At 38.1% G+C, this 26089-nt stretch overlaps 1 protein-coding gene across 2 annotated transcripts in view; it reads left to right on the plus strand.

Moving 5' to 3' along the window:
- FAM210A (family with sequence similarity 210 member A) overlaps nucleotides 1–17876 on the plus strand; it is a 42211-nt gene extending 24335 nt beyond the window's left edge. For both annotated transcript variants that reach the window (XM_046024087.1, XM_046024086.1), the window contains exons 2-4: nucleotides 5702–6218; nucleotides 10857–10968; nucleotides 15540–17876. In XM_046024087.1, coding sequence (XP_045880043.1) covers nucleotides 5743–6218; nucleotides 10857–10968; nucleotides 15540–15773 — 822 coding nt within the window. In that variant the 5' untranslated portion in view covers nucleotides 5702–5742 and the 3' untranslated portion in view covers nucleotides 15774–17876. The remainder of the gene's footprint in view (nucleotides 1–5701; nucleotides 6219–10856; nucleotides 10969–15539) is intronic.
- The last annotated feature ends 8213 nt before the right edge of the window (nucleotides 17877–26089 follow it).

Below are 26089 nucleotides of genomic sequence, written 5' to 3' on the forward strand. Positions count from 1 at the left end.
ATTCCTGCTGTGACCTGAGCAACTTTGCTTTTATTTATTTATTTTTATTGAACTTCCAAATACGGTTTTGTTTGACAGGAGTTGTTTGGATTCATACAATAGAGACTCAATCTTGCTATTGGAATTGGTTGTTTAAACTCTCTAACTTTTGGGGGCACCTGGGTGGCTCAGTGGGTTAAAGCCTCTGCCTTCAGCTCGGGTCATGATCCCAGAGTCCTGGGATCGAGACCTGCTTCAGGCTCTCTGCTCAGCGGGGAACCGCTTCCTTCTCTCTCTCTCTCAATCTGCCACTTCTCTGCCTACTTGTGATCTCTGTCTGTCAAATAAATAAATAAAATCTGTAAAAAAAAAAACCTCTCTAACTTTTTAGTTAGTGTATTTTTATTTCTTGTAGAAGAAAAGCATATAAAGTAGTTATTCCTTGTGTACTCAGCTATTGTATTTCTAGTGCTGCTTCAATGTCTTAGGCTTCCAGGGCTTCCAGGTTGTGAGGATCAGAAATGTGTTCATATAATCTTGAGCAGTGTGGGTTTGGTTAGGAATTTCATGAACTAATTCATTTGCCTTACAGAATTGGAAATTTAGGATATATGTTCTGTAGGATTCCAACAGCATTCTAACATTTGTGCTTTTTCACTGACATTTTTTCCAGTGCATTCTTCCCTCTCTGCCATTCCTTTAACTTTTTTTTTTTTTTTTTTTTTTTTTTTACTTGAGTATAGTTAACACACAATGCTACATTCGTTTTTGGTGTACAGGATAGTGATTTGACAAGTTTATGCATTATGCTAGGCTCAACACAAATGTGGCTATCATCCGTCACCATACAAAGTACTACTATATTATTGACTGTATTCCTTATGCTGTGCCTCTTAATCCCATGACATACTCATTCCACAACTGGAAGCCTTACACCTTTATTCTTGACCACTATGTCTTCACCTTCTCTTTGCCTCAGAATTGCTGTGGAGAAGCTCCTAACTTACACACATGTGTGTTAATTCCTTCTTCATGCCTGGTCTTGGGGTGGATATTATTGGATTGATTGAGTACAGTTTCATGTAGTTTTCCAAGTTTTCTGTCAGAACCATCCTAGACAAATGTTCATCCTCTGTAATCTCCTTTTAGCTCAGACACTGATCTTTAGGCTGTTTCACTGTGAATAAGGACAACAGACTACTTTGTTTCCTTACAACCTTAGAATAATAATAACTTCTAACATTTTCTGAGCACTTGCTACATATTCCTCATTTTCTAAACATTTTACATGTATGTAGTTTAATCTCATAACAATCTTAGGAAGTAGGTGCTATTATTAAACCCCGTTTTACAAATTGGAAACCAAGGCACAGGATGCTAATTAACTTGTCCAAATGGTACATAGTTTATTTTCAGGATGTGAACTTGGCAGTCTGATCTTGGATTTCACACTCTCAGTTTTTAAATTCTACTGTCTACTCATGAAAATTATTCATAACAGAATCAGGCTTTACTTAGAAATTATTCGTAATGCCCCTAATCATACAGGGTAGAGTTTGTATACTGAGAATTAGGCACCATTAATCATATGCCAGCCACTTCCCCTGTTAAAGACCTTTATAACATAATGCTAAAGTGGAAAAGGATAGCCACAACAAGCAATGTAATCTTGTCACTTCACTTGAGTCTAGTAATGCATTTCATCATTTATTTCCATAACTGAAGCATTAAGCAGTTTAGAACACTGCCTCGTCTACACATATGAAAATTTCAAACTGCCGAGGCAGGAAAATAACAGGCAACTTTTGGTATAAGCTACGTCTCACAATTTAAAAAATGTATTACTGAAATTACTGTATTTTACTGGAAGAAATTGAGGTTTAAGTTGTTCATCATTCCAGATCTCCATTTATATCAGAAATAGAGGCCTGTTCATTCATACCTTCTTCAGGTCTACTCATCCTGCCCAAGTATAACAAATTCAATCTAAGTAGAGTTCATTAGGAATGACACCTCCACCATTGACGAATAACCAAAAACTTTTATCTTTAATTGAAAAGATGAGCAGACTAATACAATCCAGAAATGGAAGCTGCCAATGAGCTGAAGCCATTATACACAATGCTAGCTGTGAGCCCTAGGTTTTATTTTTCCTGCAGCCTATTCATTCCAGAATATGTATGATACTAATCAGTCTGTACTTACCATTTACTTTTACTTGAATTCATCTGAGGGTTTGTTCCCTGAAATCTAATGAGTCTTACTGTGTATGTCAACAGTATCATGATTGATTACCTTTAGAAGTCTTGGGTTGTACTGTCAAACATTGTGGTCATTGCCCATATGTTGTCATTAAAATTAGTTTTAATTTTTATTTTTAATTTAAAAGTTAACTTTAAATGAATACTGTTACACTGAAAAAAATAAATAAAATGAAAATAAAAGTTAACTTTAAGTTACAAGTTAATTTCTTGGGCCTTATGTTTCCGTAGGGCACTTTTATCATGTGTCTTATATATCTTAGTCTACTGAAAATTGGCACAGTTTCTTTCTTCCAGAAGTGGCCATATAGCTTAGTGACTTGGTTTGAATCCCAGTTTCTCCACGCACCAGTTGAGTGTATTTCCTCTTTGTGTTTCAGTGTCGACTGTGAAATGGTGACAGTAGTCCCTCCTTCATAAGATTTATAACACCTACTACATAGTAGGGGCTCAAAAACATCTTACAATGGGGGCGCCTGGGTGGCTCAGTGGGTTAAGCCGCTGCCTTCGGCTCAGGTCATGATCTCAGGGTCCTGGGATCGAGTCCCGCATCGGGCTCTCTGCTCAGCAGCGAGCCTGCTTCCCTCTCTTTCTCTCTGCCTGCCTCTCTGTCTACTTGTGATTTCTCTCTGTCAAATAAATAAATAAAATCTTTAAAAAAAAAAAAATCTTACAATGATGGTGGAGAACAGCATTGCCACCACATTGCCTCTGGCACTGAATCCATTTGCTGGGCCTAGAGAAATGACCCCCAAATTCATATTGAGAGGTGTGATCTCGCTGTATAGGATTCTGGTTCATTAGGTCTGGATGGAGACCGGGAATCTGGTTTTTCAAACAACCTTTGCTTTCCCTCAATATCCCCAACCTGCCATAATTCTGATGCATAGCCACTTTTGGAAACCACTAGCCCAGAGATTGGTTTCTAAGGAAACCAAGATAAATATTAGCTCAAGAGGTAATACGGGGGTGACTCTTGTAAACTGTTACGTGAAGTGAAAGAAGCCAGTCGCAAGAGACCACATACTGTGATTCCATTTAAATGAAATATCCAGAATAGATAAATATAGAGAGACAGAGAATAGTTTAGTGGTTGCCTGGGGCTGGGAGGGGGAGGGAATGATGAGTGATTGCTCATGGACATGGATTTCTTTCTGGTGATGAAAATGGTCTAAGACTGTGGGGATAGTTTTACAACTGTGAATATACTATAAGTCATTGAATTCTATAGCTTAATTGAGGGAAATGTATGTTTTCAAATAAATATTTCAATAAGGATTTTTTTTCAATAGTCAGAAGTGAGAGAGGATAAATTTTTTTTTTTTTTTTTTTTTTTTTTTTATGCGAGGGGCTAGTTGGGGAAACCAGGGGAAAGGGCACAAACTTGGTGCTTGGAAAGAGGCTTTTTTTTTTTCCTTTAATTTATTCACAAACACAAGCATATAATAATCTAATTATCTGAAAACCTTCTGGGAACTTCACCTCCTGGAAAACTGCCTTGTAAAGGAAATAGGTTTAAAAGAAAAAAGACTTTTGAGTTCAGAAAACACCTGTATTAAAACCACGGATAGGAATAATTCAAAGATAATGGTGCTGGAGAAAATCCTCAAAATAAATGCAATTAAAATAGAGACCAGAGGGGCGCCTGGGTGGCTCAGCGGGTTAAAGCCTCTGCCTTCAGCTCAGGTCATGATCCCAGGGTCCTGGGATCGAGCCCCGCATCAGGCTCTCTGCTTGGCTGGGAGCCTGCTTCCTCCTCTCTCTCTCTCTGCCTGCCTCTCTGCCTACTTGTAATCTCTATCTGTCAAATAAATAAATCTTTAAAAAAAAAATAGAGAGCAGAGATTCATGGTAAAATACTTGAAAGGTATTTTTTGTAAAAAATGAAGCCAAATGTTATATTGGACAAATTTTAGGTTACAGTCCCAATGCAGCTAATTCTTAGAATAAATAACCAATTGATGTTTCTTCCTCCTTGGAATAGACATAGCATAGTTTTGGAGGAAGTAAACAGCATAGGCATGGATTATAACAAAGGACCATGACCTTTACTTAATGTTTGACTTTCACAACAAGTAAGTCAGTTTTGTAAAAGTAATTAAGTACTTAATCACTTTTCTCTGTGGCCTTTCTTAGTCGTTTAATATTTGTTATTATTTAAAGCACCTGTTATCATCCCTGCATTTTTCTTTTTGGCTGTTAACTGGTCTGATTCTTCAAATTGTTTCTTGTCATTGACTTTGCTTTTCATTGCAGCAATCTCCAGTATCACTTTTAAAGGTTTCCTGGGAGCCTGTTATTGCAAGATGTGCAGTTTCTTTTCATAATTTATTTGCATTGTGTTGTTGGATTATCTGTGAGAGCCTGATAAGAGCTAATGTTAGCTATTATTTAGGGAGGAGTGAGTCAGAGGATTAATTTTATATGGGGACAATTATTAATGGATATTTTCATATAAGGACAGACAACTTTTTACCCCAGATAACAAATATTCATTAAAATGGAGTACCTTATATTTATTGGATTGCTAAGTTATTGGGGTGCTAACTCATATGCTGTTGACTAGTGTATGGTTTAAAAAACGAAAACATCTATCCACAATGTAGGAGAAGCAGTAGGTAGCTGATGGGGTAGGGGTGGAGATTGTGGTCAGGTGGAACTGCCTGGTATTAAGGGAAGGGAACTGATTTCCTGTATAGTAATACATACCATAATTCTGTTTTAGTAGTGAGGAAACCTGCACCTAGAGAAGCTAAGTATTTTGCTCAAAATAATACCTCAGTTGGGTCTGTCTTATTCCAAAGTTTGTATTCTTTTAAAATAACGTTATACTGTCTTTTGACAAAAAGTTTAGCTATCTGAAAAAGTTTATCTCCTCACCAGCCAAAAATAGATGTGGTTCATAATTTTACATAATATAGTTGAAAGGCATTATAGGAAAAAAAGTACTTGTATCAACTACTTGTCAGAACTTAACAGTTGTAATAATAACTTAGTTGATGCTTGTTAGTTTACAAAGCACGTCTACATCAGAAATTTCATGTTTTATGTAACAGCCCTGTGAAGCAATTCTCATTTTACTAGTAAACTTGGGCTTGAAGTTTAAAGTCAGTTATATGAGGGCCCAGGTTTTTTTGCTTCTAGATCTTACTGATTTTGCATTATGCTACACGGCTTTCTTGTAGAATAATAGAAGTCCTACAAACATCCTTTTTGTAGCAATAAAATACCCTCAAAATATTACCTAGTGATATCTGTTGGACTGGTTTACTATATCATATTTAAATATATTTTAGTAACATTTTAAAATTGTGGTATGTTCAAACTATACACCTTAACATTAATTTCTGTAGATTTGATGGCAATGGCAAAAACTTTACTTCCTAATAGTTAATGATTTATTTTTAAGTGGATTGATTTAAAATGGAAATTGGTATAATCTAATTTTTTTTTTAATCTAGTCTCTGTAGAAGCTGAAATCCATCAATCACAGTTCTTCAAAATGCAATGGAATGTACCAAGGTCTGTATTCCGACTGGCACATAGGACATGCGTGGAACCACATAAAGCCAGTCTTTTTGGACACTGTCAAAACATAAAGGGACCCTTACATTTGTATAAAGCTGCATCCAGAGTAGTTTTGGTACAGGACCCTCAAAAACAATGGCTGCACTTAACTGCTGTCCCGTGTGTTGCAAAGGAAAGGAAGCCATTCACCGCTCACCTACCCCAGCCGGGGGTCCTTCGCCATAAACAGTGGGAGCAAGATATCTTATCCAAGAGGGTTATGTCATCCCGTGCCACATCCCCTGGAACTCCTTCGGAAAAAAAAGAAGAACCTGATCCTTTGCAAGACAAATCTATTAGTCTTTATCAACGATTTAAGAAAACATTTAGACAATATGGAAAAGTTTTGATTCCAGTGCATCTAATAACTTCTGGTGTTTGGTTTGGAACATTTTATTATGCAGCCATAAAGTAAGTTCTTGCTTGGATTGAGCACCTTTCCCTGCTTTATCAGTATGTTAATCTTCTTAATTGTAGGAATCAAAGCCTTAAATAGTTTTTTAAATACTTTAATGTCTTTTAACTGTTGAGTGTGACTGCTTCTCCTAGCTGTTTTTGACATTTTCATAGCTAAATTTGCTGTTCATAGCAGGCATTATGTGAAAATTTTGAACTGTACCATCTCATTTAATCCTCACAACTCTATGAAGTAGGTAGTGTAGTTATTCCCATTATATTGATTAAGAAAGAATAAGTCAAAACAACTTAGCTTTTCCCCAGATATTTTGGAGTCTTACTTCAAAGCCCCTGCTGCTCGTCTATCAACATTTAGCATGGCACAGAAATAAAATAAGAGATTTCGGAAATTTGGCAGCACTATTGAGTTCTATACTTAAGTATTTCTTAAAGGGTTCACGAATGTAAAAAGATATCTATTACTTTGCCCTATGTATGATTTTGGTGGGAAATTAGTATCATGTTTTTTGCCAAAGCCTGGCTAATATCTGTTAAGAAAAACGAACAAATTGCAGGCTCATGCTTTAGTGTTACCCACAGCTGATAATGTGTCAAGGTAAGGTCTTTTGTTCTGATCAGAAGTTAATTTGTTGCACACTTAAAAAATTGAGCATAGATCTCACGTTAGGTGTTCTTACCACAACCAAAATAAACTTCCAAAAAAAGTCAATTTGGTGGGCCTAGCCTGAAGGTACTATAAAACGCAGAATATCTAAATGCACCTTTTTTGGTTAAATACTCCACCTTTCTTTTAAGGTGAGTTTATTATTTACAATGTTGTAGGAGCAGGGTACGCACTGAAACAGATCCCAATGATTTCCAGTTTGTTTCTGCCACTAGTAATTAAGGCATTCCGAAGTCTGCCTATTCCTTTGAATGTGCCCTGTGGGCTTTTCTTGTGTTAACCTGGGCATGACAGAGCTGAGTGAGCGCACCATCCTGAGCGCAGTGAAATGGCACAGTGAACCCCACTTTGAGTTTTAGTAAACTCAATCCTTATGGGGCTAGAATTATTTTATTCTTTCCAGAAGTCCATTGATTTTCAGTGTTTGGTTATATTTAATGGCTTGATATATTAATAAGATATGTTAGTTTGGCATGTAAGGCCCACTCCTTGGGAAAACGTTATTTTTTACTAAATTAAAAGATAATGAAACGAAGACTTATTCCTGGGAAACACGGGGATTAGAAGTGTTTCTTTACAAAAGTTCTGAAGGGATTTTTTAGCTTGTGTAGTTGATGCTGTTCTGATTCTCTTCACATCTATTTCTCCATTTTATTCCTAATCAGTTATACCCTTCTTCGTTACGTATCCGTATCCTTTAAGAATTGTGTCTTTCTCTTTATAAGTAACTTGGCATTTGGGGACTATCATTTGTAATGGCCTCAAAGAGCCTCTCTGTACATTTCCCCCACAGTATACCCATTACATACCATTTGTTTGCATCTGTTTGTCAGCATGTGTATCTGTACTTGGTAGATGTGGGGTAAGGGAGAGAAGATCCAGCAGTCACAGAAAATGCAACAAAAAAACTTAAGTGTTTACCCTGCTGGAAAAAAAAAAAAAAAGAATTGTCCCTTTCTTTACAGAATATCCTTGTATACGTACACTTTATGGATTATCTTTTTCATGACATTTTTCTGCGCATGTATAATATTTATAGAAGTCTTCAGAAGTGCCCTTAGTGAGGCGCCTGGGTGGCTCAGTCGGTTAAGCGGCTGCCTTCGGCTCAGGTCATGATCACAGGGTCCTGGGATTGAGCTCCACATTGGGTTCCCTGGTCCTCTTGCCCCTTCTCTCTGACACAACCTTGTAGAGATCTTAAATCTGACCAGAAGTTCTCTGTTTGATAACTGTAGCTTTGTGATGATGGTTTTGCTCCTGTAGTTAGATGCCTTGTGTTTTAGGCCTCAGGTTTCTAAAGTTACAGAACCATTCTGAGGCAAAATGCTGTGTGATTTTTACGGCATTGTATTCTTACTGTGAATGTGCTTTTTTCCTTGCGTATTTCTGCATCAGTTGAAACGTCATAGAGCTGGCATTTGTAAAGCACAGATTTCTGTGAGGCCATGGAAGCTTCAGAGTCAAAAGTGACAAGTGGATATTACTGTTGAAATCAGTCCCTCGCTAGTGTTTCATATTTAGCAAATTCCAAAGGACATGGAAGTTATTATTGCTTTAAAATAGTCAAGCCATCAAATCAGTATTTTAGAAATAAATAGAACCTGGGGTACTTGGGGTGGCTCAGTTGATTAAGTGTCTGATTTTTGATTTCAGCTCAGGTCATGATCTCGGGGTTGTGAGATCGAGCCCCACGTGCAGCTGCGTGCTCAGTTGGGAATCTGCTTGAGCTTCTTTCCCTCCGCCCCTGCCCTCCCAGCACATGCTCATATGCTCTCTCCCCCTCTTTCTAAAATACAAAAATCACTAAAATAAAGAACTAGAACCAGTTGTTTGCTTCTTTATTTTGTAAAAGATACTTGTGCAAGATGTCTGAGGTAATTATTTGATCTTTATGATAGTTCTTTTTTTCCTAAATCACTCAGTTTTATCTAATTTTTGGCCAAATGTTTGTCTTTTGTTTCCCCATTCGTGATTGCTTTTAAATTACATACTGGGCTAGGAAATGAGTGATAAAATAATTTTATAATTGTATTCATTGTAGAAGATATAATTAGCATATCACGGTAAGATATTAATGGTACATAGTGACTTGATTAGACCCATAGAATAGCTAAATCCTAGTACTACTACGTTTTGCTTTAATGGGATTCTGTTGTTATCAAGAGACTTGAAAAGGAACTGATGGTGGAGAAAGAAGAAACCAAGTTGGACTTACAGTCAGTTTTGTAATTTTTAACTTTTTAAAGATCCTTCAGTTACCTGCTTTCCTTTCGAAGATGGCAGGTAATTTTCCTTAATGATGATCAGCCATATGTTCTTGAGATTAGTCCCTGATTTCAGAGTATTATAGTGAAATTGTAGAGGGACAACATCCCCAATTAACTGAATTTTTTAAATATTAAAAATAAATTGATTTGCTAGCTATTATGTTACACAGAATACAGCTGTCTATAATAATAATGGATCTAGGCAATTCCCTTTCTTAATTACAAAGAGAAGGAGCACCTATACAGAGACATGCCCTGTAGACCCTCTTGTAACCATGAGTCACACATACACCAGCTGTGGGACAGACTGACATCATGTGGCTTCTGTTGTGATACACTGAGACAGAATTAACTGTACAGTTTTCCTGTTTAAAAACGTTTACCTGAACCTGATCAGGAGGGAAAAAACAGACAGATCCAAATGGAGGGGTATTCTCCCTTGCTAACTGGTCTGGAAACTTCAAAAATCTCAGTGTCAAAGATGTCATGCCCTCCTCAAAAAAGTTCTGAGGATCACTTCTAGAGGAAAGGACACTGGAAAGAAATGACAGGATGGTGACAAGGGACATACTGGAATGAATAATTCAGGAAATTTTAATATTAAATAATATATTAAGTATTTACTATATACTCTTGTGTATGTTAAATTTCCTGAATACGGGGGCACCTGGGTGGTGCAGTCAGTTAAGCATCTGACTCTTGGTTCAGGTTGTGATCAGCTCATAGCTCAGGCTGTGATCTCAGGCTCATGCTAAGACCTTCTCCATCTCCCTGTGCCCCCTCTCCCATCCCCCCCCTTTTTTAAAAATTTAGTAAATCTTTTTAAAAATTCCCAAATATGATAGTTATCTTTATGTAGGAAAAACACAAAACCAGAACCTTGTTCTGAGTGAGGGGTGAAGGATTAGTGTCTATAAGACAACACACAGTGATAAAGGGAGAGAGTGTGAGAGAGCACATGCCAGTAAAGCTAAATGTTGATAATCATGGAAACTAAAAATAAATTAGGGCTTAACAGTTCATATTAGAGACTTTTCTTTGCCTTCTCTCCCTCCATCCCAGAATTTGTTGCAGTTTATGGTAATTGCTTCTTCACCTGCCTGCTAAGCCTGCTAATAGAATAGAGACATCCATTTAGAATAATTGAAGTTTTCATCAAACCCATAGAATCATTTATTCTTTGTATAATAACAGAATAAGTACTGTTATAATGTTGCTTTTACAGCAATATAGTTTGACATGTAATTTTAGAGGTGAAAAGCTTAGGTCTTGAAGTTTGAATTGGAGCATTCTGAAGAAGTAGTTTTTGGTTGGGGAAATGAAGACCAAGTAAATCATTCTGGTCATTCCTTCTATCTTGTCATTTAAAGCTATTAATTTTACTCTGCTAGATCCTTCTATTTTTATAAATATGGTAACTAGGGATATACGTCCATGTGCAGAAGCAAAGCAGAAGCTGCAAACAGTGAGATACAGTGTAACACTGATGTTTCTGTACTTTTTCTTCTAGAGTTAAATCAGTTCTTGATAATGCATAAGTGACCTTTAAACAAAATTTGTTTTGGTGTTTTCAGAAAACTTCTTGAAAATATTTATCCCTCAAAGTTTGTGTGTATAATTGTGTGTGTGTATATATATATGTTACTTTGTTTCTTAGAGGAGTGATGTATAAATATATAAATCATTTTGTTTCTTTCTTAGAGGAGTGAATGTGGTTCCTTTTCTAGAATTCATTGGGTTACCTGACAGCATAGTAAGCATTCTGAAAAATTCCCAGAGTGGAAATGCACTAACAGCGTATGCCTTGTTTAAGGTAAGTATTGTTATAAATGAGTTGCTCCTCACACTTAACCAATAACAGGCTCAGTTCCTCATAAAACTCCATGTTAGTTCCCAGTAGTAATTTTTTGTAACCTAAAATACCACATAAAGTACTATAGTCTAATGGCTAAAGTTTTTTTTTTTAATTTAATTTAATTTTTTGGTGTCTGTGCCAAAATTCATTCTTTATGCACCACACCCAGCTTATATTTTTTTAAGTTTAAATTTTAAGAATAATTAAGATGATGGTTTAGAAAGAAGTGACTTGAAAATCAGTAGATCATTCCTAACCTGCTGTAATGAGACAAATGTGAGACTTCCGAATTTCCGGAAGTCATCTTTTTGACATTTCTCCCACTTATGGTATCTTAATTTTCCTTATTCAGAGATCCATAACTTGTTGGTTATATTTAGCATTTATGTTACTGTTTCTACTAGTTCATCTACTTGGTAAGTCAAATAGCAAAGCTTAGTTCAAATTGTTTTATGGGATAAACCGTAGACTCAATAGCTGTTACATAGGTTTCATTTTAGAAGTTTGTCCACTATAGCTGTTCTCTGGAGTTGAGACACCGACATCTTTATAAGCAGTTTCTACATCTATGGGTCTTTTAGAAGAGGAGACTCACTGTAAATTGTGGATTTTAGCTATATTAATCTTACTTTTCTCAGTTGACAAATAATTATGAAGTTCTATATATCTTCATCCTAAGAAAGAAAACAGAAAACGTTTGGAAACTAGATTTTATTTTATTTTACTTTTGTTGTAATAAAAATACTTAGAAGTATGGTTTTATAGTAGTACAGGTAACATTTTATTCTGTCATCCTCATTAAAATCCTCAGAAATCTAATCCATTTTTATTTTGATTCTGACTAGAGGGCTAAAGCCTAAGTGCTGAGCTTTCAACATTAACACTTAATAAACTTATCAATTATCAAGTTTCTAGTTATAGTGGGTATAATTTGCCTTAATAAGTCAAAGTATCATGATGATTTAAGCCATTTCCTTAATTATAATTGCTCCTTATCCTGTGCTCCCATAATGTGTTTGTAGCGCTTATAGTTCGTGTCATGGTCTGGGGTTAGTTTTGCAGAGCTTTTTTTTTTTTTTTTTTTTTTTTTTTTTTTTTTTTTTTTTTAAAACATTTGGTTTCTTTAGTGGATTTTAAGTGTTTAGGAATGTTCTCTTTCTCTGTGTTTTCACTGCGCCTGATACTGTGTTTGGTAGGTGCATAAATGCTCAGTGCATGTTTCTTAGGTGGGAATTGAAACAATGAACCTGTACATGTAGGTAGGTTAGTGTCAGCAGTGTTCCTTCCCACTCACTGTTCCTCTGTGAGGTGAGAAATATGCAGGGGATTCTCCTGGTATTTTCTGTCACCCATGGTTTCTCAGGTGGAGCAACAAACACTTGAGATTTATTGCTTCAATAAGGCAAAGCTTCAAAAAGAGGTGTGGCGAAGAGGGAAAAACCTCCTGGAGTGTGACCTTGTTATACTGACTAGCACACAGTCCTCAGCCCACTAGCACTGTCCTGGAAGTGTACCTTTGTTTGAATTGACACAAATTTGTTGAACTCCTGTTCTGTGCCAAGTGCCATTCTAGGTACTGGGGATACTGTAATTAAATAAAATGGTACAAAATACATGCCCTCATGGAACTTATAGTCTAGTAATGGGAGCCAGTTAGGTAAAGAAGGTAAAGTTAAAACACACACAGGGGTGCCTGGGTGGCTCAGTGGCTTAAAGCCTTTGCCTTCAGCTCAGGTCATCATCTCAGGGTCTTGGGATGGAGCCCCACATCAGGCTCTCTGCTCAGCAGGGAGCTTGCTTCTCCTTCTCCCTCTGCCTGCCTCTCTGCCTACTTGTGATCTCTGTCAAATAAATAAATAAAATCTTAAAAAAAGGAGGGGGGCACCTGGGTGGTTCAGTTGGTTAAGCAACTGCCTTTGGCTCAGGTCATGATCCCATAGTACCAGGATCAAGTCCCGCATCAGGCTCCCAGCTCCACGGGGAGTCTGCTTCTCCTCTCTCATGCTCTCTTTCACTGTCTTCTCTCAAATAAATAAAATCTTTAAAACACACACACACCATGGAGTTTAGGTGATATTAAGTGCTAAGAAGAAAGAGCAAACCAGCAAGGGAGGATATGTTTGTGTTGGAGCATTTTTTCTTCTTCTTCTTCTTATTTTTTCCCCCCAGAGGGAGGGTTTCTAGAAGGGAGGGAGTTAATCAGGCAGTTGTATGTGAGAAGAGCATTCAAGGTCAAGGAGGGGAAATGCGAGTATAGTGTCCTAAGGCTGCAGGGTACCTAGAGTATTGGAGGGAGCGGGGAGGATGCCGGTGTGGCTGGGATGAGTGAATGCCAAGAGGTAATAGAGCAGCCAGATGAGGGTGGCCTTACGGGCCATTACGAACACTCTGGCTTTTACTCAGAAGAGATGGAAAGTCACTGGGCAGTTTTGAGTATCTGACTTGTGTTTTAACAAAATCATTTTGGCTGCTATGTTGAGAACAGTCCATATATATAGCTCAGCAAGGGTAAGAAGCCCAGAGATCGAGCAGGAGGTGTTATTGCAATGGTATGGGTAAGAGCTGGTAGTGGGAGGACCCAGGTGGTAGCAGGAGAGCCCGTAAGATGTAGGTGGCTTCTGGATGTGTTTTGAAGATGGAGCTGATGGACTTTTTTAATGGATTGAATATAAATTATGCAAGAAAAAGGAGTTGAAGCTATTGTGTATGTTTTTGGCTTGAGCAACTTAAGAATAGAGTTGCGGGGCACCTGGATAGCTCAGTCATTGAGCTTCCAACTCTTGGTTTCAGCTCAGGTCATGATCTCAGATCATAGGATCAAGCCTCACGTCAGGCTCTGTGCTTGTGCGGTGGGAGTGTCCTGGTAGCTCAGTCCATTAAGTGTCTTACTCCTGATTTCAGTTTAGGTCATGATCTCAGGTTCATGAAATCAGGCCCCATGTGGAGCTCCCTGTTCAGCAGAGAGTCTGCTTGGGATTCTCCCTCTCCCTCTGTCCCCTTCCATGCTCTGATAAGTAAATGAAAGAATAGAGTTGCCATTTCCTGAGATGCAGACAGCTTTGAGAGGAGCAAGATTGGGGTGGGACCATTGAACATCATGAGATCAGTTTTGAACAGATGACATTTTGAGCTCCTATTAGACATGCAAGTGTAAATAAATTGGATGTTGTATATTCTGGAATTTAGGGAAAAGGCTCAGTCTGGAAATTTAAGAATCATTAATGTACAGGTGGCACTACAGACTTGAAGTTGGATAACCACCAAGGGAATGAGGTAGGTGGAGAAGGAGTACAGGGGCTCAATACTGCCCCCCAGTGTTCAGAGGTAGGCAACAGGAAGAAGAATGGGGAGGGAGGACTGTAAAGGGGCAGCCTCTGAAGTGGCAGGAAACCAGGGCAGTGGGGGCATGGCAGCCAGGCAGGACATGCTGCAAGGAGTAGAGGGGGAAGCTGTCTCCATAGTTCTGATGGCTCACAGGCCTCTTCAGTGACTGATGAGAGGTGGGCGTGAAGGCTTAGAGTAAATTAAGAGAAAATGAAGAGAGGAGTTGGAGATGGAGAGCATTAGGCGGCTCTTTCAAAGCGTTTTGGTACTGAATTTTTTTTTTTTTTTTTTAATTTATTTGACAGAGAGAAATCACAAGCAGGCAGAGAGGCAGGCAGAGAGAGGAGGAAGCAGGCTCCCTGTGGAGCAGAGAGCCCTATGCGGGGCTTGATCCCAGGACCCTGAGATCATGACCTGAGCCGAAGGCAGAGGCTTTAACCCACTGAGCCACCCAGGCGCCCCTTTGGTACTGAATTTTAATGCAGAAGCTATCAGAATGTGATACCATTGCGGTCCGCATTTGTGTCGCTCTTGGACCAGTTCATCTAGTATTCACCTGTGGTCCTTAAATCTCTGGTCAAAGTTAAACCTGTACATGCCTGCACGGATTTATTTATTTATTTATTTATTTATTTTTGCCTCATGGAAGTTCCCAGTTGGAAATCCAGACCCAGGGTGGGTTGTAATGAGAAGGTAGCATAAGGCCTGGAAAAGTCAAAGGGATTTGGAAGTGAAACTAAACTAAATTCCGTAAAGAATAAACATTTGGCCCATGTTTGCCTCTCACCATTTGAAGTAGTTTGGTTCCGGTTTAGTTCTACATGTATGGTATGCACAGGTTAGCAGGGTTGATAAGGACGAGAAACCTATGTGTGTTTGTTGTTGGCCCCGAGCCATCTTTCTCATTTCCCACAGTGCCCGTCTCCAAGGTTCACTAGCACGTGGTTCCAGGCTTCAGTGCTTCTACTGGGAATATCCTGTAATCCTTGGCTCAGTGTCCAAGTGACAGGTGTTTGTAAAATGTGTTTACAGAAGAAGATCCCTTGCTAAGAGGGAAAACCATATAGGCTGTAAACTGTATTAGCCTGGTGAAGCAGTAATTTATACTGTTTGGTTATTACTAAAAATTTAAATTTCAGACTGTTTTTGCTAAGATGAGAGGCATGATCAGCTGTTGATCCGCCTGTGTTTGCTCTTCTCTTCAGATTGCAACACCTGCCCGATATACTGTGACTTTGGGCGGAACCTCATTCACTGTGAAGTATTTGCGTAGTCGGGGCTACATGTCGACACCGCCTCCTGTCAAGGAATATCTGCAAGACAGGATGGAAGAGACCAAGGAGCTTCTCACAGAGAAAATGGAAGAAACAAAGGATAGACTCACCGGAAAATTACAAGAAACCAAAGGAAAAGTTTCTTTTAAGAAAAAAGTGGAATAGGGTGCCTTATATAACAGGTGATAGACAGTTTCTGCACTTTAACCCTTTGGAAACTATGGACAAAAGATACATCCTCCTGATTTTTTTTTTTTTTTTTTTTTTTTTTTTGGTTAGTTGCCTAAATACACCAGTTCTCTGAGGGTTAAAGACCTAAGATACCTTTTTAAAGTTGAATATTACTAGAAAAATCAGTGTTTTTTGAAAAGAAAAACGGAACCCGGTATAAGAATTTAACACCAATAGCAGCATTAAGCAGTGGTTTGTGTCTTCGTAAATCAGAGCTTTTTTTTCAGGGTCTTCAGAGTCATACTTGCTTTGTGTTCTGTTGCAGCAGATGGAGCAGTTGACTCCTTGAATAACTGATGTGGCCCTAGGCAGGGTGTTAACACTGGGTTTTCATCTTTATGTTATTCATTGAGCATTTAACTCTATTCATTTCTTAATGTGGAGACCAATATTATCACAACTGCCAGTGAATAAGAGGATATTTAGTGTTTCTGTAAAAACCGTATATAACAGTTATCTACCAGTTAAAATACACATTTTATATGAAGGAAGTTAAATAAAGATTGAGTCATATATCTGTAAATAAGATGTATTGGTTACATGTAAGGGAAAAATTGACCCTTTAAAAAATGATTTTTACCCAAAGCTTGTCAAAATCAGTTTTTTTAAAGCAAATATATATATATCTATTGTACTTTTTCACCTAAAACATAAATCTCTACTTTGAATCATTTGTGTTCTCTCCAACTATTTTTCAGAGGAAATGTGAGAATAATATTATACCTTAAGTTTATTGTTGAAATCAAATATCCTTAAGCCATGACTCAGGTTTGCGGTTCTCAAGCAGACGCAGGTGTGGGAGGATGGAAGGTGCCGTCAGGTTGTTCCAGAGCTGACTCACTCCTGCCATGTGGCAGGCCTTTGTCTCCACAGGCCAACACTATCAGTGTCTGTTTCAGAGTTAATGTTGATTTCATTGTGCAGTAAATTTTTAAATTGTAGCTGCTTTTTCCCTTATCCTGAAATATCTTTTTCCCTTATATTGAAATATGCCCGAGCATTTTACTTGAATTTTTTTTTAATCGCAAAATTGTCATTAAATTATCTGCTTGGAATGAAATTCAGCCATTGTCAGATATGAGTTGCCATGATTGTGTGTTTGAGGATGTATGTGTCTGTTTCTTTTGCTCTAACTGCTTTTACTTCAGTTCTAACTCTTGAGTTGATATTTAGAAGACAGGATGGCCTCTTTCTAGACCTATCATTGTTTTGAGCGATGTGATAAGGCAAGAGAATGTCCAAGGGACTTCCGGAAGCATTCTGGTAGGGAATCACGGCTGTTGGGCAGGATTTTTGTACTAAATATTTAGTTCGGCCAAATTTAGAGAATAATTTAAAAGAAAAAAATGTTTGCATTTGATGCAGCTAATCATTATGTTGGAACACTTCATAAGTTAATGCTTTTTTGGGGGGAGGGGCAGGGCAGAGCAGCCAAGGGGCCTGCTGTTGCTCTGCCACACACACTCTGGATCAGGCAGAACGGTTTGGTCTCCTGATACACAGCTGAAGCCATGATTTCAGATTGACAGCACCTTTCAAGTCTAAACACCATTTCCATGTTTTAGCTTGCTTATTCACATTTTTGCAGATATTAAATGCTAAAATATTAACAAATTTGTTTCTTTTTTTTTTTTTTTGACCACTGGAGACTGTGCCTTTGTTTCAACATCTTATATGAAATGCTTCTGAAACAATTTACTTTTCATATTACACAGGGCATATTTTCCAGTAGGGTTAAAATTTGGTTTCTTAGAAGTCACTAATAATCCTGAGACTAAAATTTGCTTTTCCTGACTGTCCACCATTTGAGTTTTGTTACCTTCCAATTTTGTTATTGTGTTTATCCAGTTATAGAAAGTGAGTTGCTGATGTGTGCTTTGAAATTCTTTAGTAAAATGTTCTCTGAAGAGGTGAGTGCTTTTGTCATTACTTGGCATTAGGAATATTTGTATCCTATCAAATGCTGTTGTTAGCATATTACTAACCTAGTCTTTAAGGCAAGCTACAAATGGCTTAAAAGAGAATACCTGTGTTGTTTGAAATATTAATAGCAGGCTAACAGAATATAGTAATGTGTATAAGTTAAATATATCAGAGTAATATATATGTAATAAGTATATATTTATTTCATCATATTCATGTAATATATATTTATATAATATAATTTTACTTAATATTATTATATAATTATATTTTATTTTATATATTATTTGTTATTATATATATTATTCAAATATATATCACAGTAAATATATGTAGTTTGCTATATATAGTAAACTCCATTTCATTCACAGTCAACTTTATACTTTGGATTAACTTGCCACTACCTTCTGTGAGCAGTGAAGCAGAGCAGGATCCCTAGTCTGATATGCATGTCTGCCTTTAAGTAGGATGTGTTGATAGAGTAAAGAGAGAGCTATGACTGAGATTTAACGTATATAAAGTGATGAATACAGTTTGCTCAGCAAATTCACAATTGAAATGAAAAATAGGTTAGGCAAGAGACTTAAGTTTATTCAGATATAATAGCAAAACCAACCTTTTAATGTACCCAAAATAATCTTTTACTGAATCTATGGCATATAGTGGGATGCTGTTCAGATTTCAACAAAGGAGAAAAAGAATGGATATATTGAGATTCCCTTTCCCCCAGTAATGAAATTATGCCTTCAAATGTAATCTTCTATATTTTTCTTATTATAGAATATACTCCCATTTATTTACAAGTGAAAGATAACCCGTAGTCCTCATGCCCCAGGGTCAAACGGAGCTATTGACTGCCCTACTTTAATGATCTTAGAAGGTAATTACAGGAATTTTAAAGATCTTAATAGTTTGGGCGGAAGATGTGTTGGGCGAAAAGCATATCTAGCTTTACTCTGTGTTCTTTCCACTGGGTTCAGGCCAAGTCCCAGGATTTCTTTTAAACAAGGACTGTGTGTGGTGGAATATGGTGATGGTAATGAAATGGACAGAAGGTGATTTTAACAAATGAGACAGAAAAGGTGCATCTTTCCTTATAATTTTGAAATACCATTTTTGTAAAATGTGTTTGTGACATATACATTTCTCTTTTTCTTAAGTCTTCTTTGTTTGAAAGAGCGAGAAGAAAGGGCAGAGGGAGAATGAGAGAGAATCTCAAGCAGACTCCCCACTGAATGCGGAGCCTGACTCGGGGTTCGATCTCACAACACGGAGATCATGACCTGAGCAGAAACCTAGAGTTGGGCACTGAACCGACTATGCCATCCAGGCACCCTGAGATATGTTTGTGAAAAATACTTTTTTTCACGGTAATGTAGACAAATATATCTTCTGTTAGCTACAATTCGTTTTTTGAAATGGGGATCTTCATTTATTTGAAATTTTCAAAATTGGGTCCGTAAGGCCTAGATGAAAACTGTTTTAATGCTTCCAAAGTTGGTTGGAGTATTATTCCATATTAAAAGCTAACTGCCTAATTGACTATTCATGCCATAGTCTAAAATGCACCAAATCATACTGGCCTAGAGCGAATTAGCACAGGAGTATTCAAATAGAAGAGTATGAGCCTTTCTGCCACCTTGGAATTGAACAACCTGAACCAGAAATCTGTAGAACTAAAGGTGGGTACTTTTAATTATTCATTATGCAAATATGACCTTGGTCTAGTCTCTTTTGTCCATCTGTATGTCATGTGGTATCCGGTTAGCATTAAATGGGATTCCACAAGATGCTGTCCCCTGTTCCTGAAGATACGGCAGACTCCAGATTTCATTCTCCCTTAGAGACTAGAATGGTCTAGGGTCCTGCTCCTTTCCAGAACCCATCTTCAGCCATGAATTTTGGCCTAGCCTTCTGATTCTTAAAAGATCCTGCAGTTTGAGCTTGTAGCTTGTATTTGAGAAAAGCTGATTCAGGCCAATTGGATATATATTTTCCCCCTCTGTGAGATTTTTCTTTTGTGACTTCTGTGTCACATTGGTTCATTTTAACTAGTCAAAACAAGTTTTTGATTGTCTTGCTTCTTCAGGGTTAGGCTTTGAAAATCAAGCTGTATTCTTCCCTGTGCATCATTGACAATAATAATTACAGATCATAATTATCTTGTGGCAATTATCTGGCTATTTTCATAAGCATGATCTTAGTAGGAAGAATGCATCTTGATTTTGGAAACCTTCAGGGCAGAGTATAATGTTTAGCCCATTCTTTATTCTGATGACTTGATTGGACAGCCACGGTGAGGAAGCATGTGGTTTCTCTTTGCAGATGGGAGCACTCGAGAAGAGTAATACGAAAGAACACTTCTTCCACATTGTGCTTTCTCTGGGACAGCATGGTCCGTGAGGGCAGAAGCCCTAGGACAGTTAAAAGATGTCCCACGTGCTGGCTGCCAAAGCATTTCCTCACTCTTCCTGAAAGGGCAGCTTGCGTAGAACCTTTCTTCTTTCATTCCCTCTCCCTCCCTCTGTCCAGCTTTTTTGTTGTTGTTTTGGATTTTAATCAATTTAAAAGAAAACTTGTAAGTGAGAAAGGAAACAGGGAGTGTGCACACAAGCTTGCCCGCTTCTCCTTGTGGTACAGGCCAGTTCTCCCTGTCTGCCTCTAATGGGCAGGTCCACATGGCCCGGCTTCAAAAAGAGTGGGTTGGTTAACGCAGTTCCCTGACTTTTTAATCAAATACATGGTAGAAAGCCTTTCACTCTATTTTGATAATTCCATAAATGTCATTCTAAGCATATGACATAAAATCATGATAAATCCATATCTTCCTTTTTACCAATTAGATGTTTGAGCGCCTTAAAGCTAAATTCGACTTCTTACAGAATATACAGCATTTTCTCTATATACACAAATATTTAAGCTGTAATTACCTTTTATGAACCTCTAAGTACTAGATTTAAGATTCTGTAATGATTGAAGCACATTTTGATAGTTTGTGTTTTAGTGAATCTGAATCAGTATTTTCCTTTGGATACTTAATATGGTGACTTAACTCTCTCCATTGCTTTACTTCTCTAAGAATAGCAGCTGCTTTCGTTCTCCTTGTGCTAAGGGTGCAAAATGGGAGTGTCTGTGAAATCCTCAAATAGGGATGGCTCTGACTGCCCTCTAGCTTACCCTTTGGAGGTGAAATTGCAGGGCTTGCTTGCATGGTACTCCACCAGCTGGCACTTGTTATTCCTCTGTTAAAGAGGATATAGGATATGGTAGGTCATAATTCACGTTATTACTTCTTTCGGTTCAGAAGTAAGGGACAAGTCTCAGTGGTTTCCCCCAAGCGTTGGAAATATCATCGGATACTTTTGTCCTCAAAGTCTAATGCAACTTTTGTTGAGGAATCTAGACCATTTAGTAACTGCATTATTTTAGAAGCATTTTAGATCAATAGGAGTTTTGAGTCATTTACCCCAGGCTTTCAGAGAATTTATATAGAATTTTGCTTTTAGCAGGTCATTTTAGAACTGAAACCAATATTTTTAGTTGAAGAAAAGCATGGGAGAGCTGAGTCTGGAATTCAGATCCCAACTTCCAGTTTATTTGATTTATCCTCTTGTGCTAGGCATGAAAATAAAGTAAGTCCCAGCTTTGGGTCTTTTGAAATTCTTTGTATTTTTGGAGCCAAAGCCAATTTATTAACATTCTTTGCCTCTCTTCTGCTGGTGCCTGCCTGCCTTCTTTTCGGCTTTTAATCTTGTAATTTTTCTTTACTTCATTCACAGTCCCCTATTTTCATTCTTTTCTCTTTAGAGTAGTAGGAAAGGGGAAAGGTAGCTATCCTGTTATTTCCTGTATGGCTAGAGAAGGAGATATTGCTTCATTTCTCATGCTGTAGCTTCATTTCCCTCAGCCGGCGACATAGGGAGGTTTCAAGGCTGATTGATGCTGGCGTCTTCTTGCTATCCAGGTTGACCTTGGCAAAGCATTTAGTAGCTGTTTTCAAACACCTAAATCCATACTTGAGAACAAATAATCGAAACTTTGGTAATTAGATCTAGTCCTTATATATCTGCACATTTAATGTTTCATATATCCAAAGAGGATTTGATCTCGGGAAATTTTCCATTGCCTCCTTGGCAAAAAAAGGAGTTTGTGTTTTCTCATTGCTCCCGTGTGGTGGATTGCCCCTTTGTGGAGCCTGTGTCTGTGGCATACTTGGAGCCAGCTCGGATTGGAATTTTCCATGTACTCGAGGCCAGTCACCAGAGCATGTGACGCGATCAGAAGCTGGCATTTATGGAAAATTTTAGCACTGAGAAGTTCAGTATATCCCTGGTTAAGGATTATCAGGTTTCACTAAAGGATGAGGTTTAGCTGCACTGAGTCCCAAAGAAAATGACCAAACTTAAACCCTGGCATGGCCCATACTGGTGAGCAGCTGTGTGGTACGGCGAAGTGTCCCAGAGAATAGCTGTAGTCTTCACAGTGTCATCTTGTTACCCACGCTCTGTGCAGGAGGCATGTCTAATGGACCTGTCGGGCTAAAACTTGGTTTGCTGCATCTGCCTTGCCTCTGTCACTCCTGCAGCTTGCATGCAGACCACATGGCTGGTGAAGCAAGGATGGTGGGAACCAGATACGCTCCTGTTCATGGGCTGGAGCCCCTCTGTCTGAATGCAGAGCCCCTCCGGGTGGGTTGCCACATCTTGCCTTGTCTCCCCTGTAGCGGTGCCTGGCTGAAACACTTGCCGGCAGAGACTGGCTGATGGAAAAAGAAACAGAGTGAGAAATGTAGAACACACGTGTTCATCTCAGGGTTAAAGGAGGTTGACAGTAAGGGAAAAAGCTGAGTGCTCCTGGGTAGCATTCCAGAAGAGGGCAATCATGCCAGTGTTAGCAAAGAGAAATGGAGAATATGGCCTGGGTTCTAGCTGCAGAAAGGCAGAGGTGCCTGAAGGGCAAGGTCCTGGTGCTTGGGGCCTGAGGCTCATCCAGGGTCTCCCTCAGGAGGAAACTGGGGAAGTAGAATGCTAAGTAACAGAGCTCAAATCAGCATTAGCTGCTCCCCCACGTAAAAAGAAAGCAAGAGACAGAAAAAGGGCAAGGTGAAGGGGGCAAGGCAAGGAAGGAAATTATTTTCTAAACGATTTTCTCGTATTTTCACATTGTTTCTAAGACACACACACGCACCCTGCTCCCCACCTCACAATGTGGTTCATTAACCAGAAAACCTGTAGATGACAACAGTAATGAAGAGAAAAACACATATTTTACACAAAACCTATGGCAAGAAAGTTTTAGGCCTGGTGATTTAGACTTTACCTTGACATTGGATACTTCAACCCTAAGCTGTACTAATTAGAGTATTAAAATCTGGGATTGTGATGCTACCAGCTTTGGTTTTCTTTTTCAGCATTCCTTTGGCTATTCGGGGTCTTTGCTGGTTCTATATAAATTTTATGATTGTTCTAGGTCTGTGAAGAATGATGGTATTTTTATAGGGATTACATTGAATGTATAGATTGCTCTGGTCAGCATAGACATTTTAACAATATTTGTTCTTCCAATCCATGAGCATGGAATGTTTTTCCATTTCTTTGTGTCTTCCTCAATTTCTTTCATGCGTGTTCTATAGTTTTCAGAGTACAGATCCTTTACCTCTTTGGTTAGGTCTATTCCAAGGTATCTTATAGTTTTGGGTACAGATGTAAATGGGGTCAATTCCTTTATTTCTCTTTCTTCTTTCTCATTGTTAGTGTATAGAAATGCATCTGATTTTGGTGCATTGGTTTTATATCCCGCCATGTTGCTGAATTCCTGAGTTCTAGCAATTTTGGGGTGGAGTCTTTTGGGCTTTCCACATAGAGTATCATGTCATCTGTGAAGAGTGAGACTTTGACTTCTTCTTTGCCTATTCAGATGCCTTTTATTTCTTTTTGTTTTTTGATTGCTGAGGCTAGGATTTCTAGTATTATGTTGAATAGCAGGGGTGATAGTGAAAATTCCTGTTGTGTTCCTGACCTCAGGGGAAAAGCTCTTAGTTTTTCCCCATTAAGAATGATAATTTGCTGTGGACTTTTTGTAGATGGCTTCTATGATAATGAGGTATGTTCCCTCTATCCCTACACTATTGAGTTTTAATCAGAAAAGGGTGCTGTATTTTGACAAAGCTGTTTCCACATCAATTTAGAGGATCATATGGTTCTTGTTTTTTCTTTTATTAACATAATGGATCACATTGATTTGCGGATGTCGAACCAAACTTGCAGCCCAGGAATAAATCCCACTTGGTCCTGTGAATAATCCTTTTAATACATTGTTGGATACTAATGGTAAGTATCTTGGTGAGAATATTTGTGTCCATGTTTAAGAGGGTTATTGGTCTGTAATTTTCCTTTTTGATGGGGTCTTTGGCTTTGAAATCGAGGTAATGCTGACCTCACAGAAAACATTTGGAATTTTTCCTTCCATTTCTATTTTTAAAACAACTTCAGAAGAATAAGATTATATCTTCTGTAAATGTTTGGTAGAATTCTCCTGAGAAGCCAACCAGCCCTGGACGCTTGTTTGTTGGGAGATTTTTGAGTACTGCTTCAATTTCCTTGCTTGTTATGGTTCTGTTCAGGTTTTCTGTTTCTTTCTCTTTCAGTTTTGGTGGTTTATGAGGTTCCAGGGATGCATCCATTTCTTCAGACTGACTAATTTTTTGGCATATAGTTGCTCATAATATGTTCTTAAATTGTTTGGTGTTGGTGTTGATCTCTCCGTTTCCTTCATGATTTTATTAATTTGGGTCCTTTGTTATTTCTTTCTGATAAGTCTGGCTAAGGGTTTATTGATCTTATTAATTCTTTAAAAGAATGAGCACCTGGTTTTGTTGATCTGTTCTGCTGTTCTTTTGGTTTCTGTTTCATTGCTTTCTGCTCTGGTCTTTATTATTTCTCTTCTCCTTCTGGGTTTAGGCTTTATTTGCTCCGCCTTCTCCAGCTCCTTTAGGTGTATGGGTAGGTTGTATATTTGAGACTTTTTTTGTTTCTTTAGAAAGGCTTGTATTGCTATGTACTTCCCTCTTAGGACTACCTTTGCTCTCCATCCCAAAGGTTTTGAACAGTTGTGCTTTCATTTTCATTTTTTTCCATGAATTTTTATAATTCTTTAATTTCCTGGTTAACCCACTCATTCTTTAATAGGACACTGTTTAACCTCCATGCATTTGTTTTCTTTCCAAATATTCTGTTGTGATTGAGTTCAAGTTTTAAAGCATCATGGTCTGAAAATAAGCAGGGAATAATCCCAATCTTTTGGTACCAGTTGCAGCCTGATTTGTGACCCAGTATGTAATGTATTCTGGAGAATGTTCCATGTGCACTCAAGAAGAATGTGTATTCTATTGCTTTAGAATGAAATGCTCTGTATATATCTCTGAAGTCCATCTCATCCAGTGTGTCATTCAGAGCCCTTCTTCCCTTGTTGATCTGCTTAGATGATCTGTCCATTGCTGTGAGTGGAGTGTTAAAGTTCCCTACTATTATTATATTTTTATCAATGTGTTTCTTTAATTTTGTTATTAACTGGTTTATATAATTGGCTGCTTCCAAGTTAGGGGCAATAAATATTTACAATTGTTAGAACTTCTTGTTGGATAGGCCCTTTAATTAAGATCTAGTGACTTTCTCCATCTTTATTTATTTTTTTTAGAAGATTTTTATATGAGAGAGAGAGAGATAGAATGAACAGTGGGGAGGGGCAGAGGGAGAGAGAAGCAGACTCCCTGCTGAGGAGGAAGCCTGACACTGGGCTGAATCCTAGGACCCAGAGATCTGACCTGAGCCGAAGGCAGCTGCTCAACCAACTGAGCCACCCAGGCCCCCCTTCTTCATCTCCTGTTACAGTCTTTGGTTTAACATCGATTTTGTCTGATAGAAGAATTGCTACCCCTATGTTGCTGTTGTTGTTTTATGTCCCCTTAGTATGATAAATTGTTCTCCACCTCCTCACTATCAATCTGGAGGTGTCTTTGGGTCTCTTGTAGATAGCATATGGATAGGTTTTTCTTTTCTTATCCATTCTGATAACCTGAGTATCTTGTAGATGGCATATGGCTAGGTTTTTCTTTTTTTTATCCATTCTGATAACCTGTGTCTTTTGATTGGCTCATTTAACCTATTTACATTCAGAGTAACTGAAAGATACGAATTAAAGGCCCTGTTTCTGTAGACTGTTTCTGTTTATTTCTGGCCAATGTTACTTGGGATCCCCTTTAAAAATTCTTTTTTTTTTTTTTTTTTTTTTTTTTTAGAGAGAGGAGTAAGCAGGCTCCCAGCCAAGCA

This window comes from Meles meles, chromosome 12 (genome assembly GCF_922984935.1).
Source record: "Meles meles chromosome 12, mMelMel3.1 paternal haplotype, whole genome shotgun sequence".
NCBI classification, from domain to species: Eukaryota; Metazoa; Chordata; class Mammalia; order Carnivora; family Mustelidae; genus Meles; species Meles meles.